This window comes from Dendrobates tinctorius, unplaced genomic scaffold (genome assembly GCF_039654945.1).
Source record: "Dendrobates tinctorius isolate UK_male_01 unplaced genomic scaffold, ASM3965494v1 ptg000177l, whole genome shotgun sequence".
NCBI classification, from domain to species: Eukaryota; Metazoa; Chordata; class Amphibia; order Anura; family Dendrobatidae; genus Dendrobates; species Dendrobates tinctorius.
In genome coordinates this window covers 8558761-8578566 of record NW_027361844.1, presented here as the reverse complement: position 1 = coordinate 8578566, position 19806 = coordinate 8558761, and the positions used below count along the sequence as shown (strand labels likewise).

At 43.5% G+C, this 19806-nt stretch overlaps 1 protein-coding gene across 3 annotated transcripts in view; it reads right to left on the bottom strand.

Moving 5' to 3' along the window:
* The window catches only part of ALS2 (alsin Rho guanine nucleotide exchange factor ALS2), a 186078-nt gene that overhangs the window by 152710 nt on the left and 13562 nt on the right, over nt 1-19806 (bottom strand). For all 3 annotated transcript variants that reach the window (XM_073551524.1, XM_073551523.1, XM_073551525.1), the window contains exons 2-4: nt 14256-14332; nt 9176-9330; nt 6684-7588 (exon numbers count right to left, since the gene is read on the bottom strand). In XM_073551524.1, coding sequence (XP_073407625.1) covers nt 6684-7588; nt 9176-9330; nt 14256-14275 — 1080 coding nt within the window. In that variant the 5' untranslated portion in view covers nt 14276-14332. The remainder of the gene's footprint in view (nt 1-6683; nt 7589-9175; nt 9331-14255; nt 14333-19806) is intronic.

Below are 19806 nucleotides of genomic sequence, written 5' to 3'. Positions count from 1 at the left end.
GCATGGCCGGGCGGCCATGCTAAGCTTTTATAGTTGCAGGCTTCCGGGACCTTCCTGGTGGTGGTCCAATCGGAGCAGCAACAGGACCTGAGCATGTGACCCCTGACCACCAATGAGAGGTCGTCCCACGGGCATGCTCAGTAGGAGAAAAGCAGGACTTAGTCCCAGGAGCGTCTGCATTCCGCTGACTCATGCATGGTAGAATAGCGGAGCCTGGAATAGCAACCAGATGCCTAGCATTAGCCTGGGCAAGACGCTGGGACCGACGCCTCTGCTGAGCATGAACCTCTGTGGCTGCAGAAGAACGGGAGACTGCAGAGGACATGGCTCGAGACTCCCCCTGTGCAGTGGGAGAAACTCGACGCCTAACAGATAATTATGTGAATACTCTAAAATTACAGCCGAGTCTACCCTTTAACCGGTTCCCGACCTGTGACACAGCGTATGCGTCATGAAAGTCGGTGCCAATCCGACCTATGACGCATACCCTGTGTCATGAATTCAAAGCCCCCCTGCGGGTCGGGTGACCGGGGTCAATGAAAGGTCACCTGACCCGCAGATACAGGGGGCTTTGTAATTCACCACAGGGGGCGTGGCTTCGCCCCCACGTGGCTACGATCGCTCTGATTGGCTGTTAAAAGTGAAACAGCCAATCAGAGCGATAGTAATATTTCATCAATGAAAATTGATGAAATACTACAATCCAGCCATGGCCGATGCTGCAGTAGCATCGGACAAGGCTGGAGACACCGATTCGACCCCCCCACCGGCGATCGCCCCCACGCAACTGAATGACAGCGGCGATCTGCCGCCGCTGTCATCATCTGCCCCCCCTCCCATTCCCTCCGCTCCCCGCCAGCTTCCGATAACCCCCTCACCCACTCTCACCGCCCCCGGCACCTTCTAAGTCCCCCCGTCGCTCCCGGTGTCCGGCAGATCCGGTTCATGGGCGCCGCCATCTTAGAAAATGGCGGGCGCATGCGCAGTGCGCCCGCCCGAATCTGCCGGCTGCAGATTCCATTATTTCATTTTGATCACTCTCACAGTGATCAAAATGAAATAAAAAGTAAATGAACCCCCCGATTATCACCCCCATAGGTAGGCATAACTAATAAAATAAAGAAAATATATATATTTTTTTTTTCCATTAGGGTTAGGGTTGGAAAGAGGGTTAGGGTTGGAAAGAGGGTTAGGGTTGGAAAGAGGGTTAGGGTTGGAATTAGGGTTAGGCTTGTGGTTAGTGTTATGGTTAGTGTTGGGGTTAGGGGTTTGTTGGGGTTAGAGTTATGGATAGGGTTGGGATTGGGGTCAGAGATGTGTTGGGGTTAGGACTGTGGTTAGGGATGTGTTGGGGTTAGGGTTGAAGTTAGAATTGTGGGGTTTCCACTGTTTAGGCACATCAGAGGGTCTCCAAACGCGACATGGTGCAACCATTGATTCCAGCCAATTTTGCGTTCAAAAAGTCAAACGGTGATCCCTCCCTTCCAAGCCCTGACGTGTGCCCAAACAGTGGTTTACCCCCACATATGTGGTATCAGCGTACTCAGGAAAAATTGCACAACAACTTTTGGGGACTAATTTCTCCTATTACCCTTGGGAAAATAAAAAAATTGGGGGCTAAAAAATTATTTTTGTGGAAAAAAAATGTTTTTTTCATTTTCACGTCTCTGCATTATAAACTTCTGTGAAGCACTTGGGGGTTGAAAGTGCTCACCATACATCTACATAAGTTCCTTGGAAGGTCTAGTTTCCAAAATGGGGTCACTTGTGGGGGGTTTCCACTGTTTAGGCACATCAGGGGCTCTGCAAACGTAATGACGACCGCAGACTATTCCATCAAAGTCTGCATTTCAAAACGTCACTACTTCCCTTCCGAGCCCCGACATGTGCCCAAACAGTGGTCCCTCCCCACATATGGGGTATCAGCATACTCAGGACAAACTGGACAACAACTTTTGGGGTCCAATTTCTCCTGTTACCCTTGTGAAAATAAAAAATTGCGAGCTAAAAATTCATTTTTTGAGGAAAAAAAAAAAAGATTTTTTATTTTCATGGCTCTGCGTTACAATCTTCTGTGAAGCACTTCGGGTTTCAAGGTGCTCACCACACATCTAGGCAAGTTCCTTATGGGGTCTAGTTTCCAAAATGGGGTCACTTGTGGGGGTTTCCACAGTTTAGGTACATCAAGGGCTCTGCAAATGTAACATGATGCCCGCAGACCATTCCATCAAAGTCTGCATACCAAAACGTCACTACTTCCCTTTCGAGCCCTGACGTGTGCCCATACAGTGGTCATCCCCCACATATGGGGTATCAGCGTACTCGGGACAAACTGGACAACAACTTTTGGGGTCCAATTTATCCTGTTACCCTTGTGAAAAAAAAAATTGCGTGCTAAAAATCATTTTTTTGAGGGAAAAAAATGATTTTTTATTTTCACGGCTCTGCGTTATAAACTTCTGTGAAGCACTTGGGGGTTCAAGGTGCTCACCACACATCTAGATAAGTTCCTTGGGGGGTCTAGTTTCCAAAATAGGGTCACTTGTGGGGGAGCTCCAGCGTTTAGGCGCACAGGGGCTCTCCAAACACGACATGGCAAGCGCTAAATATTCCAGCATATTTTCCATTCAAAAAGTCAAATGGCGCTCCTTCCCTTCTGAACCCTGCCATGCGCCCAAACAGTGGTTTATGACCACATATGAGGTATCGGTGTACTCAGGGGAAATTGTCCAACAAATTTTAAGATCCATTTTATCCTGTTGCCCATGTGAAAATGAAAAAATTGATGCTGAAAGAAAATGTGTGTTGGAAAAATTAAAATGTCCATTTTTTCCTTCCACATTGCTTTAGCTGCTGTGAAACACCTCAAGGGTTAATAATCTTCTTGAATGTGGTTTTGAGTAGCTTGAGGGGTTCAGTTTTTAGAATGGTGTCACTTTTGGGTATTTTCTGCCATATAGACCCCTCAAAGTGACTTCAAATGTGAGGTGGTCCCTAAAAAAAATGGTTTTGCAAATTTTGTTGTAAAAATGAGAAATCACTGGTTAACTTTTAACCCTTATAACTTCCTAACAAAAAAACATTTTGCTTCCAAAATTGTGCTGATGTAAAGTAGACATGTGGGAAATGTTATTTAGTAACTATTTTGTGTCACATAACTCTTTAGTTTAACAGAATAAAAATTCAAAATTTGAAAATTGCGAAATTTTCACCAAATTTCTGATTTTTTCACAAATAAACGCAAAAATTATCGACCTAAATTTACCACTAACATGAAGCCCAATATGTCACGAAAAAACTATCTCAGAATCGCTAGGATGCGTTGAAGCGTTCCAGAGTTATTACCTCATAAAGGGACACTGGTCAGAATTGCAAAAAATGGCCAGGTCATTAAGGTCAAAATAGGCTGGGTCATGAAGGGGTTAAGCCAAAATTGATTACATAACCATCTTGAATATGTTTTGGTAAATCGCTAAAATGCAAAAACTTGTATGACTGTCCAAATATTTCTGGACCTAATTGTATATTAGCTACTGGTTATGTTTCCTGAAGTGGCACCGCAAGTCCCAGCATTTGCTTCTCTCATTTAGCCTTATATTTTATCAGTAGCACATTATCAATATACTTCTAATTGTTATCAGTACACCATTTAGGAATTGATATCTTCATCATCAAACCCCCCAATGTAATACCAGAATTCTAAGTTACACTGGCCAATCACAGACCTTCTAAGCCCTTCGCACTGTTTTTTTCTCTGCTCCACCATTGTTCTGAATTGCCTTGTGCTAGTTGTGAGTCATAAGGGGGCGCAGCCGAACTCTGCAGGAATTTGCATCTCTCCTGTCCTGTAGAGATTTTCTTCCCCAGCGTATCACCTTCTAGCAAGTGATATATCAGGCAACTCCACCCTACATTCCTTGCCTGAACGTTGGTTGCTAAAATATGGTTTACGCTCTCCTACATATTCTGTCTTCCATTATCGACCCGGCTTGTTTACCCGTCCTTTCTGACCTCTTTTGATTCTGACCTTAGCTACGTGTATCAAATTCGTGCTGCCTGCCCTGACCACATCTTTGTCTTCACCCTCCTGTATCTCAAACCAGTTCCTCTGACCCTTCGGTCAGCTGCTGCAGTCCCTGGTACTGCCCTGGAGTAGTACCTAGTGTCTACAGTTAGCCCAGCCTATCCTCACCATCAGAGGCACTAGTGAGACTCGGTAGACAGTCATGCTCCTCCAAGGTAAGCCTGGCCCGTGGCACATTGGGTCCACACCCACAAGCGTTACAGCCAGCACTTGTCCAAAGTGTTTCTATTTTATGTTTTAGCTTTATTCATCACCAGCAATGCGTTACTTTTTAACAATTTCCATTCTAGCCATTAGAATTTTTGTTTGTGTAGTACCACATCTCATCTTAATGTACTCTTTAGGCCATGTGCACACGATGCAGATATCCAGCGGATCCACAGCGGATTTTACCATGCAGAAACGTTGCATATCCGCATTGTGATGTACAGTAGCATGTTAGTCAATAGAAAAAAAAAACGCTGTGCAGACGCTGCGGATTTTTCCGCACGGTTTTCTTGTGGTTCAAAATATGCAGCATGTCACTTCTTTTGTACGGTTTTCCAGCTGCTCCATTCTCCAAATCCGCAGGTGGAAATCCGCAGGGGAAAACCGCACAAAAACCGCAAGAAAACCGCAAGAGAAAAGGAAGAAATCCGCAGGAAAAATGCAGGTCATTTGACCTGCGGATTTCTTCAATTATGCGCGGAAAAATCCGCATGGCTAAAAAGTCCGTCTGCACTTAGCCTAAATCGGCGTCCTGTTTTACTAATAGTGTATTACATTTTACGATTGTTTACTAGTAATGGATATGCTCAATACCATTCTTGATTGTGTGGTACTACAAGACCCAGCTTTAAGTATTTTTCTTTTTTGTGTTGAAAGCTACATCTTTATATATCAAGTCTATATTTCCTATTATTTTGTTTGGTAGTATATTTATTATAGTATATATTATGTACTGTTTACCTGTGTCTTATTTATTTGCACTGACCCCTAACTTAACGCTTTTCAGCCCTTTGTGTCTATTTATACTCTGTTGTACTGCTGACATACAAGCCTGGCCTGAGGAGGACATCTGTCCGATGTTGAAACTCATAGCCCTGTATTAATCCAATTTAAATAAATTCTTATGAATGTACTGCCACCTGTAGGTGATCCCCAGCACTGATATATTCCCCTTTTTTAGTTTTTCTTTTAACTGTTTATCGAACACATGGTGGTTGCTCCACCGTACCATTGTCTAAAGCAGCTGCAGCCCATTCATTCCACCTCTGACTTGAAACAGGGTTGTGTCTGATGTTTAAACCACCCTCCAAGACAAACCTGAGCAAGTGCTGACCATGGGCCACATTGGACGCTTTTGCTGTTTCTGAAAGGCATGAAAAAGTGGCCACAATGCAGCCACTCTCCCAGCCTGGCATCTCGATTTCACTGGTGACTACATCCTCAGGATGCAAATACTGGTGAATATAATGATGGAGTTCGGCATCATCGGCTCCTTCTTCCACCAGTCAGCCTGTGCAGTTGAGTCAAAGACAGCAAATACAATGACGTCTGCTGTGTAGAGCCTCAGTGTGCACACAGCACATCTGTTGGGTGAATGTATGACAGCTTCATACCATTCAGGGGCTGTGGACAGTGAGGTCCATCATGCTGAATGTGGGGTGAACAGTGATGTCCGTCATGCCACGTGTGTGTGGGGTGGGGGCAGTGAGGTCCGTCACGCCGCGTGTGAAGGGGTGGGGGCAGTGAGGTCCGTCATGCCGCGTGTGGGGGGGGGGATGAACAGTGAGGTCCGTCACGCCTTGTGTGTGTGTGTGTGTGTGTGTGTGTGTGTGGGGGGGGGGGGGGGAGGGGCAGTGAAGTTCGTCACGCCACGCGTGTGTGTGTGTGTGTGTGGGGGGGGGGGGGGGGACTGAGGTTCGTCGCGCACGTGTGTGTGTGTGTGTGTGGGGGGGGGCAGTGAGGTTCGTCGTGTGTGTGGGGGGGCAGTGAGGTTCGTCATGTGTGCGTGTGTGTGTGTGCGGTGATCAAGGTACAAGAGTTGAATAATAGGAGCGGTCAGATTTATAAAAATAAGTACCGTATATTGTATGGTGTTGATTATGTATGGTGTTGATTAGCTGCTACAGATAAGAGTACATGTTACAGTAATAAGTCCTATTCTAACAAAACAAAAAGACACTGGCGTCAAAGCTGCAACAAAAGACGTTTCAGGGACAAAATAACCCTGAAAAGCATTTACTGCTTCAAAAACTATGTGGCTACACCAGCATCAAAGAGACAATGTGCACATATCTTTAGAGCAGACATATTACAACAGATGAATAACTTTATGGACATGATTCATCATATTGCCTTAAAGTTGCCCTGTGTTTTGATATATCCCTTTGACAAGGAAAAAAAAAAACAAAAAAAAAAAAACAAAAACAAAATTGGCAATTTATATATTTTCAAGAGGAATAACATAGGAACTGAACAGAGAAGAGATCCAAAAAGAGGCAGCATAATTATTTTTCACACCAATTATAATTAAACAATATTGAAGATTTCAACACAGTAGCAATCCAGTTTGGGCTCAGGCCACGACGTGATCCTTTGCTGCCCTATATCTTACCTTTGTATGATCCAAGGATGTATTCTGTGGAGCGGATTCCTCTGTGGATTGATTAGCGCCAGGCTGCACATCACTGTCACATGCTGGCTTGTCAGCACTAGCATCAGTCACACTTTCGCACAAGCTGGCCACATCTGTGCCAACCTCGGTCTCTGAATCCATCAGTTTGGAGCCACGGCTGCTCACTTCCTCTTGGGTATCAGAAAGAAAAGAAATCTCTTGCACTTTGGAGCTTTTATCCTTTGAGCACCACGGAGACTTACTAGTCCTTGCTTCAGGATGGGACTCTGCTAACATTACCCCAAGGGGGCAACAGTGAGCATCAGAAATAATGACATGGTCTTCCTTTTCAGTCATGGTAATGAGCAGCTCTCTGCAATGATTGCATCTCTCTGGCACAGGCTTTACATCCTGGGCAAGTGGACACTGCACCAAGGCCAAGCTGTGAAATGCACCACATACTACTTGAAGGACAACACGACCTGCAAGATGTTCCACTTTTTGAGGCTTAGTCACAGGGAAGGTTGAAGTTATTAGTCCAAGCTGACAGCCAGTGCCCCAGGCCCAGATTTCCCGGCTGGTGGACAATGCGAGAGTGTGCTCTTCTCCACATGACAGCTGTATAATGCGCACCCACAGGGGCGGTGTGCTCTCCTGGTCAGTTATGGTGACTGGTATGGGTTCTGATATAGAGGGCCGGTTGGGAATGGCACATTGCCCGGCAGTGTTCTCCCCCCACATGTACACCATGCCATTTTCGGTCACTGCTCCACAGTGATAGCTTCCTGCAGCGACGCATATTACACGCTGCCCACACAATACTTTCTCTACTAAAGGGACATTGCTGGGGATTTCATATGCATTCTCCTTCCATGGTTGTTTCCCAAAGCTGAAGACTTCTCCATCTAAACAAAAAAAAAATTAAAGTAAATTTAAGAAAATAAAAAAAAAAAAAAAAAAAAAACACTATTCCAAGTTGCAAGAGCAATGAATGGCTAATCAATATAATGTAATATTGCTAATGAGGATGATACTGCAGAGCTAGAGACAACAGGCGTGCTCAAAAGAATCAGAAAAGATGGACCACGAAAATATGCTGCAATACATCACTTGACACTGGACTTCTGTAATTTAGATCTCGTCTGGATTTCTATGTCACTTGCGATGGATTGCAAGTTGTGAAGTGCCTAGTGAAGAGGCTCCCGACAGATGTCAAGGGAGGCAGGGATCCGGCTGGTCAGATTTCAGACCGACAATCCTTTAGTTTTCTGCAAGATAAGCCACGGCCGGAAGAGACTGAAAGCTGCCTTGTCAAAGAACACAGAAGCAGTTGGTAGAGCAAGCGCTCCCATGTATGGAGGAATTCGGAAGAGATGGCGGATGGCTGAACTATCATTCATCCGACATATATCTATTGTGTATGGGGCCCCATACGTCCAGTTCATGTTTGGTGGCTTCCTTCAGAGGTATACATTTGAAAAACTCCCAATGTATACCTCTAATGAAAAGATGCAAAGTACACAGTGGGCCAAGTTGCCAATAGGAACTCGTTCAGACTGGTATCCCCCTTCGCTGAGCAGTCTATAAACTGGGGTCAGTATAAGTTTAGTCGCTTTATAAAACTTGTTCACTTCCTCGGACTGATGGGCTATGCTGTATGTCTAGCATGGAAAGAGAAAGCAAGACGATCATCTCTCAGGCCGCTCTATCTATGCTCCAAGACATATATGTGTAGCATAGGCCTGTGATCGATGCCACACAGGTCAATGGCATCAAACACACAACATCTACAAAGCTGTCAAATTCCTTTTCCGTGGTGTACTAACCTACATCAGCCATATGAGGCCAAAAGGACACTTATGTCCAACATTCGGCATCCGAGCTCTAGAGAGAAGTTCAAACGTGTGTGAAGGGAGCTTTAGCGTCAGGATAACAGGAAAGGTGGACTTGATCTGTGCTGCTGAATTATCAGTCAAGAATTGAAGCACCAAGGATTACTAAAAGTGGCTTATTGTCAATGTGTCTCAAAGTCATCAGACTCCTTCTTTAGGACAACCACATGTACAAGGAACAACAAACTTGCGTGCATCCCAGGGCGAAACATGAAGTGAACAGTCCCTAGCATTTACACCTCCCACAATCCAAGAAACGCTCCCCTTTCCTTTCTGGGAGGATAGACTATTGTTCACATGGTCACCAGGCCAAAACTATCACCTACACAGAGAGATGGTGAGGCTGAAACATTAGCACTAGGAACTACATAACTTCCAACCATCCAGGTCATAGGGACTCAGATAAGCACTGCATTTACATAGTGTAAGTAAAGCATTAATGTAAAGCTAGGGATAGTGCTATAGATTTATTGGTGGGGAATCCACTTTATCGGAGTAGTAATTCTTCGAACATCATTGCACAAGTCTTCACAGTGTTGCTGTGCGGTAAAATAGCAATACTAGTCATTACTCTACTTATGCAAAGACAAGTCCACATACCACTTGTGAGCAACAGCCCATGATTTCTTCCCAGGCTGGCACTTAGGACAGTTCTTCCTCCCAGTCCATGAAGGGTTACTGGTGTGACATGGGGTGAACCGGCCTGCCACACATGGGCAGCGCCTCTTTCCTGAACTCCTTCCGATTCTTCCGAACTATTAAGAATTCAAAAAGTTTGGTGAAAAAACAGTAATCAAATAATAATGCGCAAACTTCTATGAGGCATCAGCTATGTGATGTTAGTGACAGCACCCAGAGACACGTCTCTCGTGTGAGGAGCATGCGATTTTGCTCCCAAGTAAATTTTTTGCATATACAATGCAGACTAAAATCACACAAATGACGACATGATCTCATACTGTGCAGCTGCAGCCAATCTCAATATGCTCTACTGGAAAGAGGGGATTGAAGACAAATGCCAAAAACTCGCCGTTAACGGCAGACATTACAGAATGACACTTGGCATGCACACACTTCATGTGCCCAATAGGATTTCAACACAATGATTCTTACTGGCACATCCGACACGGCCATGACAAGAAGTCCCAGCCTGAGCCCTGATATAGGTACAGTGGCCATAGCGGTGTGGTTCACGTGTAGTTTATGACAAGATACAGAGAGATGAGGGAGTGTTATAGAAAAGTTCTAGTTTACAGGCTAATTCAGATTTGTTGGTCCTGGACATATTGGATGCAGACAGAAGAGTATGGTTTATTCCAGATTATAATACTAACCGATTCTCCTCTCTAAATTCTGCCAAGAACGAAAGATTATAGTCTGTTTCTGAATGACTTGTGGTTTACACCTGGTCTATGAATATAGACTTCCAGCCAAACTACATAGAAGGTTAAAACAATGAATAGTCAGATCATTCATTGCTTTCTATTGAGGGACTTGGAAAAAAAACAAAAAAAACAAACAAAGCTGAATCAGCCTCCGTATTCCACCAAGAAACAAAAAAAAAAAAAAAAAAACACTGCCCAGCAACTCTGAACAGAATAAAGCTAATATGAACAGGTGCAAACTACCATGACTGCATAATATAGAAACAAACAAAAAAAAAAAAAAAATACAGCAGCCTCTGTAAAGCCATGTTCATACATTGGGTTTTTACAACAGGCTTTTTTTTGTTGCTTTTTTATGCAAATTTTAAGCTGCGTTTTACAGCACCAGTACAGTCTGAGATTTCAGAAATCTCATGCACACACTTTTTTTTTCCTGACCGATTTGGAAAACTGCTGCATTTTTGAAAACTGCCGTATATCACTTCTTTCAGCATATTTACAGCGTTTTTTCACCCATAGGAAACAATGGGTAAGTGCAAAAAGGCAGCAAAACATGCAGGTATCAGTTTTTGCTGCATTCTTGGTGAAAAAGTCTAAGGAGGTTAAATCAGGCCTTTTGGGGGGCCACTAAACATCAACATACACAACAGACAAAAAAAAACTCAGCAAAAAACTGCTTTTAGTAAGCAGCTTCTTTACTGTCAAGAGAGCAGGCTTTGCCTGCGGGAAAAAACACAACGTGTGAACATAGCCTAAATGCTATGATGTGTGCAAACATTGAATATATGATATTTGAACTGAATTACTGCTATATGGAATATACGTATAAAAATGAAGGTGCTTAGCGCACAAATTGGCCAATTCATGAGAGCCCACCAGCCGCGACAAGGCATCCTTCTTTGATTGGACCCTACCCAATATCATGCCGCACCTGTGCTAAAAGCCTACAAATTTAAAGAGCCCTTCAATGTTTGCAAACATCTTAGCACTTGCAGTGTGCAGCTGTATTCTTTTGGTAGCCTACGAATTATAGTATATTGTGCCCACCCCACACTGAGCATCGCTAAAAGTTTGCAAGACTGTGATACCATCTGCCACTGCTGTCTGCCATAAAAGCCTGAGCCACATCCCCTGCAAAAAGAAGGAATAGAATCACACTGCCAGGCCTAGCATCAGGCACTGGCATTCAGAAGTGCTGGTGGTACAACAATATCTTACATCTTAGTGAAGTAAGCACTGTTCTGTCTCCGACATAATTAATGACTCTTGAACTGCCTATTTTGATAACATACAGCAATCATTGTATGTATAGAATGTTCAGATTTCTATAGTTTAATGTTTAGTGTTTTTGGCTCCATCTAGTGGCCAAAGTCATAACTGTATGTTATTATACATTGTACTTCCTGAATCATTTTCCCTCCAATCCACAATGTATCCTGGGTAAGTTTGCAAAATACCATGGTCTATTCCAGCCCCCTTTTTCTCTTCAGTCTGCCCTTTTCTACCAAGTCTGCATTTTGGATGCACCTCATCCCTCTTCTCCCCCTGCGTTAGCATCGCCGGTAGGTGACATGTTCCCTCTATATATTCCTATCTCCCATATTAGTCTGCTTAGTTAGTTCCCCCCATTCAGCTAGTAGTGCAGATTGTGTATGCCTATGTATATTGTGTTTTCCTATGGACACAGCACTAATTCTATGTATCTGTCTTGTATTGTAGTTTCACCATCTATATACCTACGTTCAATAAACCACAGATTCAACTACAGTCTCCCTTATTGGACCCCGGTATAGCGGTTTAGCTGCTTGTTAAGCTATATGAATCCCGTTCATTTAGCTGAAGACAGGACAAGCACCCCTTTAAATTTGGAAGGGATGAAGATTCCAGCTTCTGGTATGAATGGTAAAAAATTAGGTATTTATTCACACAATTAAAAATCCATGACATTCAAGCATGTCAAGTGCTTGAATAACTATTTGTTACCATTCATACCAGAAGCTGGAATCTTCATCCATTCTAGTTATCTCCACGCTTGTCAGAGCATTACTCTGTGCATGTTGGGATACAAGATATGGTGAGCTGGCTAACCTTTTCTATTTTTATCCCTTTAAATTTACCTATATTTTATGATACCTTAGTTTTTTTTAAATTATTATTTATTTTATGGTGCCCTCCACCACAACCGAGCACGGTCTGAAGCTGTCCTATCCCATTGATCTATGGTTTTGAAGTACTAAGATGGAGTCGTTGGACTGTTTAAAAGCTGACCTGTCATCTCTGTGTAATGGATGATGTCAATTGATCTAGGATATTCTCCTTATACCAGGCAAGTCTTAGAATATAACCCAAAGGGTTAGAATCAGGGATGTTACTCTAATAGTTGCAGGGGTCACAATCGCACACAGGTCTCAGAGACTAGGAGCCCAAAAGGTCCCATGACTCCATATGAAAAGAATATAACCATTAAAGCACCCTTCCACCGATTTTTTATTTTAGCGCTGGTCACCATCTGCAGTCTTCAGCTCTTCCCAGCGCCACTGTGCTCCCGTGCCACCATCATGTGACCGTAACTTCTGATTGACTGGAAATAAGGTAATGGTCACAAGCTCCCAGTGTAAGTCTATGAAAGCCTTACATTGAGTTGTCACTACAGGATCGCCAAGCGAACACTGGAGCGATCTAGCAGGTGACAACTTGCTGGAAACCGGCTAGAGTAGCACCAGGAACAGATGAAGACGGCTGCTGGTGAGTATAAGACTAACTGTAGGGACCTTACATTAGTGATACTACACCAACGCTGCAAAAAAAAAAAAAAAAAAAAAAAAAACACAAAATACTGGAGTCGTGCTCTTAAAGCCTATGATTATTGTCAGGCAGGTTGAATATTATGCATTGAGACCCACAATCTTCGAGTTACGGCACTGGTTATAATTGTTATGGGATCACTGTGTCTCACATTTTTTAAGGTTGAATAACTTATTTAATTCAGCAAAGAACAATCGCACGGTAAGTTAGTAATATTACAATGCAAAAAGTATTTTATATAAACAAAAATACATATTTTCTTTCTAATATTTGAATCACTGATTGTTTTTTGTGTCCTATGTAAAAGATATAATTTATTTTATTTTTCATGAAGTTTGGAAATATTTTAAAACACATGGCTGGTTTACACAGCAAGTGCTGGGTTCAGATTGCGTTCGGGTGCTGCGTTTAACGCATCCGTTACATAGCGGCATTAACGCTATGTAACGGATGCGTTAACACACCCATAGATTGCTATAGACGAGCATATCGTTACACGTCATAAACGGCATGTGTTAGCGATGTGCCGTCATTCTGCGACGGACCTCGGACGCGGTCTGCCGCGTCCGAAGGTCAGTCACTGCTAGCGCAGATGAAGCATCCAAAAAAAGCGATCCAAAAAAGGCAGTTGCGCTAGCTTACGTTGAACAGACTGCCCTAATGCAATCTGAACCTGGCCTTAATGCAAGGTGAAATATCTGGAGGGCTAACAAGGCATGCACCCTTAATTTGAGAAGGAGAATACATTGCTTAGAGTAGAATTCCTTACTTGCGCCCCCCCCCAAAGCCCTCTTCCAAGATGACAAGATATAAACTAAAAAAAAAGTGATAAAAATTGTCTATGCTCCATGTCAGCAGGGTTGGAGGGGGATCAGAATACTCAGGACAAAAGCTAGACGGTCTTCGAGATCCTAGACGGTGTGTAGCAAGACTTCACTAATTCCATGGTCATCGACTGAAGGATGACTAGACTATAAAAAGAAAGAAGTGGAATTGTGAAAGGCAGGAATGTAATCTGGCCAGAAAATACTAGGAGCCCGGCTGGCTACATCATGTAGCAGCAATATCAATCATGGCAGATGTTGAAATTAGAAGGCAAGTTAATCACTGGTGGTCCAACGCTCACTAGCCACAATGTTCAGAGTCCTTGCAATCTTCTTGACTCAATGCCCACAGTGAGGAGGAGCTTGAATGCAGAGGTGCCAAGCACACGCCCTGCAGCTCCATCCAAAATCTGTGGAGCTGATGGAAATAATCGAACACCATACTTGCTATTTCCATCAGGTCCACAAAACGGAATGGAGCGGCACAGCCCATCTCCAACCACTGCTCCAGTCTAAGCTCTCCTCATGTCAGGCAGTGAGAAGGAGATACAGCTGTACAGACAGATGAGACACATACATTGCTGACATATCCTCACTAATAAACTAAAGTTTATTTTAGGCAACGACCTGTATTTTAGGTGTTGGGAGTTTTACAAAAGAACATACCTTCCTGCCTGTGTGTCCATGGGTTAGCAGTTTAGATCCATCACAGCCTTAACTTTTATTGGTTTTCCTTAAAATACCTGTGTAGAAGAAATAAACCAAAAGTAAATCAACCGCTGAAATGTCCAGCATTTCACAACACTAGAAATGACTGGCAGCTGGTGTCCCATGACCCACTCTCACAGTAAACAGGCACAGCTGCCAGCTGCGTGCACCACATGGGAACATGACGGGCAGCAGAAGATGCTGGGTATCCACAAATATCGCTGATTGATACCTCTGTTATGCACCACACTAAACTAGAAGGTTTCTCCTACAGAATGGAAACATTTACTGAACAGTAGGAGAAATGCTCTCTGGCAGTGGGAAAAAAAGAACTGTCCACACACTGAACAAAATAGGAAAGTTATGTGAGAGAAGCATGATGTAGGGGATGAGAGCCTGATTCCAGTGATATATCACTTACAGTACTACTTGGTGCAGTTGTGATAGAATCCCTCTTTTCTCTGCTTTACATGTAGCAGTGGTAAGAGGAATTCACTGCACTCTTTATTTCACAAGTGCAAGAGTTTGTGGGAGCGACTAAAGATAACATTTGAGCGAAAAGTTATAGAGAGATAGAATTTAGACGTTTCGTCCCCACCAGGGTCTTTATCGCCAAGTCTTTGTGGGTAGATGAAGCAAGAGAAAAGGAAATTTCTTAGTGGTAGGACATTGCACAATGTGACTGTGCAGTGCTATGCTGCTGGTTGACTCGGTGAGACGCCCCCAGCGCCTGTACAGCTGCCTTGTACTTGTGAAATAAAGAGTGTGTGGTGAATTTCTCTTACTACAGATTTCTGGGATCATGTTCCCTGTTACACTTTCACCTCGATAACTGACCGAGCGCATGCTAATCCCCGGAATTTACATGCATCAGTGCTCAGAATGCTGAGCGGTGTATAACCCCACCCACACTACTGGGGAAGTGAGAAAGAAATAACACTTTAACCTCCATTGAAGTAGGACTTCACATTGAACATAGGGGATTAATTATAACTGGGGTGGTCAGAGAAAGCTAACAGTTCAACCTCCATTGAAGTAGTGACCTCCTGAAGTAACCAGGTAATTAAAACAGGAGATCTCCTCAGGGAATCAAACAGGCTGGGATTTGTTTATTCAGAGGCGGAGAAGTACAGGAGCAGCATATGTTTAAGAAATTTTTTAAAGGGAATCTGTCACCCCTTTTTTGAGATATCATATAATGATATGATTCAATTGTGTGTCACATAAGGATTCTCTTAGTACTTTTGCTTCCCCCTGACCCCGCACCTTTCATGCATAAATATCTTTTTTACATCGGTTCAGATGTATGTAAACTGCTGCTGTCCGGTCCGCTGGGCGGGGCTTATTCAACTGCTCCCCCCTCCCTGTCTTGCTCTACGCATTTCTTCTTGTGTAGAGCAAGACAGGGACGGGGGGGCGCAGTTGAATAAGCCCGGCCCATCGGACCGGACAGCAGCAGTTTACATACATCTGAACCGATATAAAAAAGGTATTTATGCATGAAAGGTGCGGGGTCAGGGGGAAGCAAAAGTACTAAGAGAATCCTTATGTGACACACAATTGTATGATATCATTATATGATATCTCAAAAAAAGGGGTGACAGATTCCCTTTAAACACTTTGGAGCCAGTGGTCAGTGATAAATATTGGGTTTGCATGGATCCAATATTTATGGAAGATATATTTTCGGTGTCATAGTGAAGGAACGAACATAACGCATTCACTCTCATCACTGCAAGGCCATTATAAACCCTTCAACTTAATATATCAGTACGATGGATGATGCCATCCACGCCATGTTTCATCTTTATGGAAAGGTAAAAATCGCAATAGGAAACATGACGACAATATCTACCACCTGGGACCTCCAGGAGTGAAAATATCCTCAAAGTTGGGGAACTAATAGTTTGCCAACATACCTAGCACAACCCACAACTAGGCCCCACATGAGATCACGAAGGGGATGTATGTGGGTGTAATCTTGAACTAATAAAAACGAGAGTTTGGGTGTCTGTCATTGTTCATTCTGAAGACATACATACATTTGCTGCGAGAGTGTTCCACTTTCCTAGTCGGAGTGCTTCCCTCCATAAAGATAACTGTAATGTCCAATTGGCCTGTATAAACGATTGCTAGTGGAAGCTAGAAGTTCTTTTTGCCATTTTGGAGCCATAAACTCAATGAGAGTTCCCCAATAAAAGGCTGGTCTAGAGCCCCCGTTACACATAGCGATATCGCTAGCAATATCGCTGTAACGTCACCGATTTTGTGACGTAGCAGTGATATTGCTAGCGATATCGCTATGTCTGATACTTACCAGCGACCGGCTCCCCCGCTGCTCATCGCTGGTCGCGCGAGAACGTCCTGGACCATTTCTCATCGGGCGCTTCCTGTGGCGCCGACGAGCGACGCGTGGACGCGGGCGGGAGGACGTCAGGATCGCCGCGTCTCACAGGTAAGTAGCGACCCCCGACCCCTGCTATGTCGCTGGTGAGATCTGCCTGTGTGGCAGCTCACTAGCGACCACTTAGCGATGCACCAGCGATCCATATCGTTGTCAGGATCGCTGGTGCATCGCTAAGTGTAACGGTACCCTAGTAGTGGAAGTAGCCATGGCCTCACCCGTCACTCGTAAGTCAATTGTGTAATTGCCCTGAAGATTAGAGGCAGAAGAATTGCATTCCCCTGACAAACTGGCGACAGTGGTGGGATTTAAGCAAATCCCCCCCACAGGCTGTTATCCTTGACAACTAGTGGCAGCAGGGGGATCTGCTTGACCCCCACCGGCTGTTATCCTTGACAAACTGGTGGCAAGAGGTGGGATCTGTTGGATCTACCCAGTATCATCCGTGACACGGACCATAAGATTCCTTTACATATGAGTCACTAATATGGTTCGATATGGCATATAAAAGCACGATTATGATTTCTACTAATAATTACACAATACAGAATCTATCATAGAACGAATACTAATGACATGACAGACTCCTCTGACCGCCACTGTTTAGAAGTGAAGAACAAAGCTGCATACACTGCTGCTGTCCCCCCCCCCTCATAATGGGACCCCTGATGAAGGTTTTACGAAGCCTCTAACACAACCTCTATTCATGTGAATGAACAGAACTCACGTGAACTTCATGAAACACCTTACTGCAGTAAAATGGGCAGCTTCCACAAGAAAATCAGTTATCGGGGTTTTAGAAATATTATATACTATATATAGACAGTATATATACACACACACACACACACACACACACACACACAGAGTATATAATCTTTGGGACCAATGCTACACAGATAAAACGGCTCTTGCGTGATGAAGGTGTGGCCATAGACATTAGGTGAATGACAGACGATTTCCAATAATCTGATGTGTGGGGTGGTGTCCGAGTGGGCAAGTATATCCTTGCAGTGGGCACTTTGAACCATAGGGTGGAGGAATGTGGAAATACCCGTCTGAAGAAACATTTGTTTCACTTTTAGTTTGTTAACAGATATGAGTCCAAAGGAAACTGAAATCTTCTACAGGCATGAAACTCATATATAATAAGAGAAATACATACAATACCCGCTTTATGTAAAGAAAACATTTGGTGCAATTCTGTTAAAAATTTCTAATAAAATGCATTAAAACTCAAGGCTAAACCGCATGAAGCTACAATTGCATGTAAAAGTTTGGGCACCCCATGTCAAAATGACTTATTGTGAACAGTTAAGCAAGTTGACGATAAAATGATCTCTAAAAGGCCTAAAGTGAAAGATGACACATGTACTTTGCATTTTAGGAGGAAAAAATATAGTCTTTTTCCATTTTAAAAATTTCAAAAAGGAAAATGGACTAAAGCAAAAGTTTGGGCACCTTGGAGATTTGTGTGGTCAGATAACTGTGACCAAGGTTGCAGACCTTAATTAAGGCCCCTTTACATTTAACGATGCACCAGCGATCCCGACCACGATATGACCCGGTCAGAATCGATGGTGCATCGCTAAATGGTCGCTAGTGAGCTGCCACACAGGCAGATCTCACAGGGATGTAGCAGCGGTCGCACTTACCTTTCAGACGCTGCGAGAGTGTCCGTCTTCCGCCTGCGTCCATGGCTCGCTCGTCGGTGCCAGCAGGAAGCCGACAACGAGAAATGGACCAGGCCGATCTCGCGCGATCAGCGATAGCCAGCGGGGGAGCCGGTCGGAGGCAAGTATCACACATAGCGATATCGCTAGCAATATCGCTGCTGCGTCACAAAATCGGTGATGCTTTAGCAATATTGCTAGGGATATCGCTGTGTGTAAAAGCCCCCTTTAGTCAGGGGCATGACTTGTTCACTATCATCGTTAGGAAAGGCCAGTTCTTGCAAATTTCTCAGCTTCATAAAAACCCAGAATCCTCTAACCTTATGCCAAAAAACAGCATCCATGGGTTCTTCTAAGCAACTGCCTTGCAGTCTGAAAATGAAAATAGGGGAAGCTCACAAAGCAGAAGGCTTTAAGAAGATAGGAAAGGGCAACTTAAAAACTCTTTGCTCTGTTCGAAATGTACCGGTAATTAAGAAATTGCAGTTAACAGGAAAAGTGGAGGTTAAGATAAGGTCTGGAAGACCAAGCATAATTTCTGTGAGAGCTGCTTGTAGGATTGCTAGAGAGGGAAATCAGAACCCCTGCTCGACTACAGAAGACCTTCAGAAAGATTTAGCAGACTATGGAGTTGTGGTACATTGTTCTACTGTTCAAAGACAGCTGCACAAATATGGCATTTATGTTAGAGTCATCAGAAGAAAACCTCTTCTGTGTCCTCACCAGAAAATTCAGTGTCAGAAGTATGCAAAAGAACATCTAAACGAGCATAACGCATCTTGGAAACAAGTCCTGTAGACTGATAAAGTTAAAATAGAACTCCTTGGCCACAATGATCAAAAGGTATGTGTGGAGAAAAAAGGGCACAGGATTTCAGGAAAAGTACATCTCATCAACCATTAAGCATGGAGGGGAATCAATCATGCTTTAGGGTTTGGATACAGCCAATGGCACCAGGAACACTTCACAGGTATAAGGAAGAATGGATTCAATGAAATTTAAACAAATTCTTGATGCAAACATAACACCATCTGTAAAAAAAAAACAAAAAAAAAAAAAAACTGAAATTGAAAAGAGGATGTCTTCTAAAAATGGATAATGATCCTAAACACACGTCAAAATTCCACAATAGACTACCTCAAAAGGCGCAAGCGGGAGATTTTACAGTGGCCCTCATAGTCCCCTGATTTGAACATCACTGAAAATCTGTGGCTAGACGTCAAAATAGCACTGCATGCAAGACGACCCAGAAATGTTCAAAAGGAAGGGAATGGATGAAAATCCATCACATAATTATTGAAAGACTCTTGGCTGTCTGCAAAAAGTGTTTACAAGCTGTGATATTTTCAAAAGGAGGTGCTACTAGACCATAAAGGGTGACCAAACCTTTGCATTGGTCCATATTGCTTTTTGTAATTTTTAAATTGCAAAA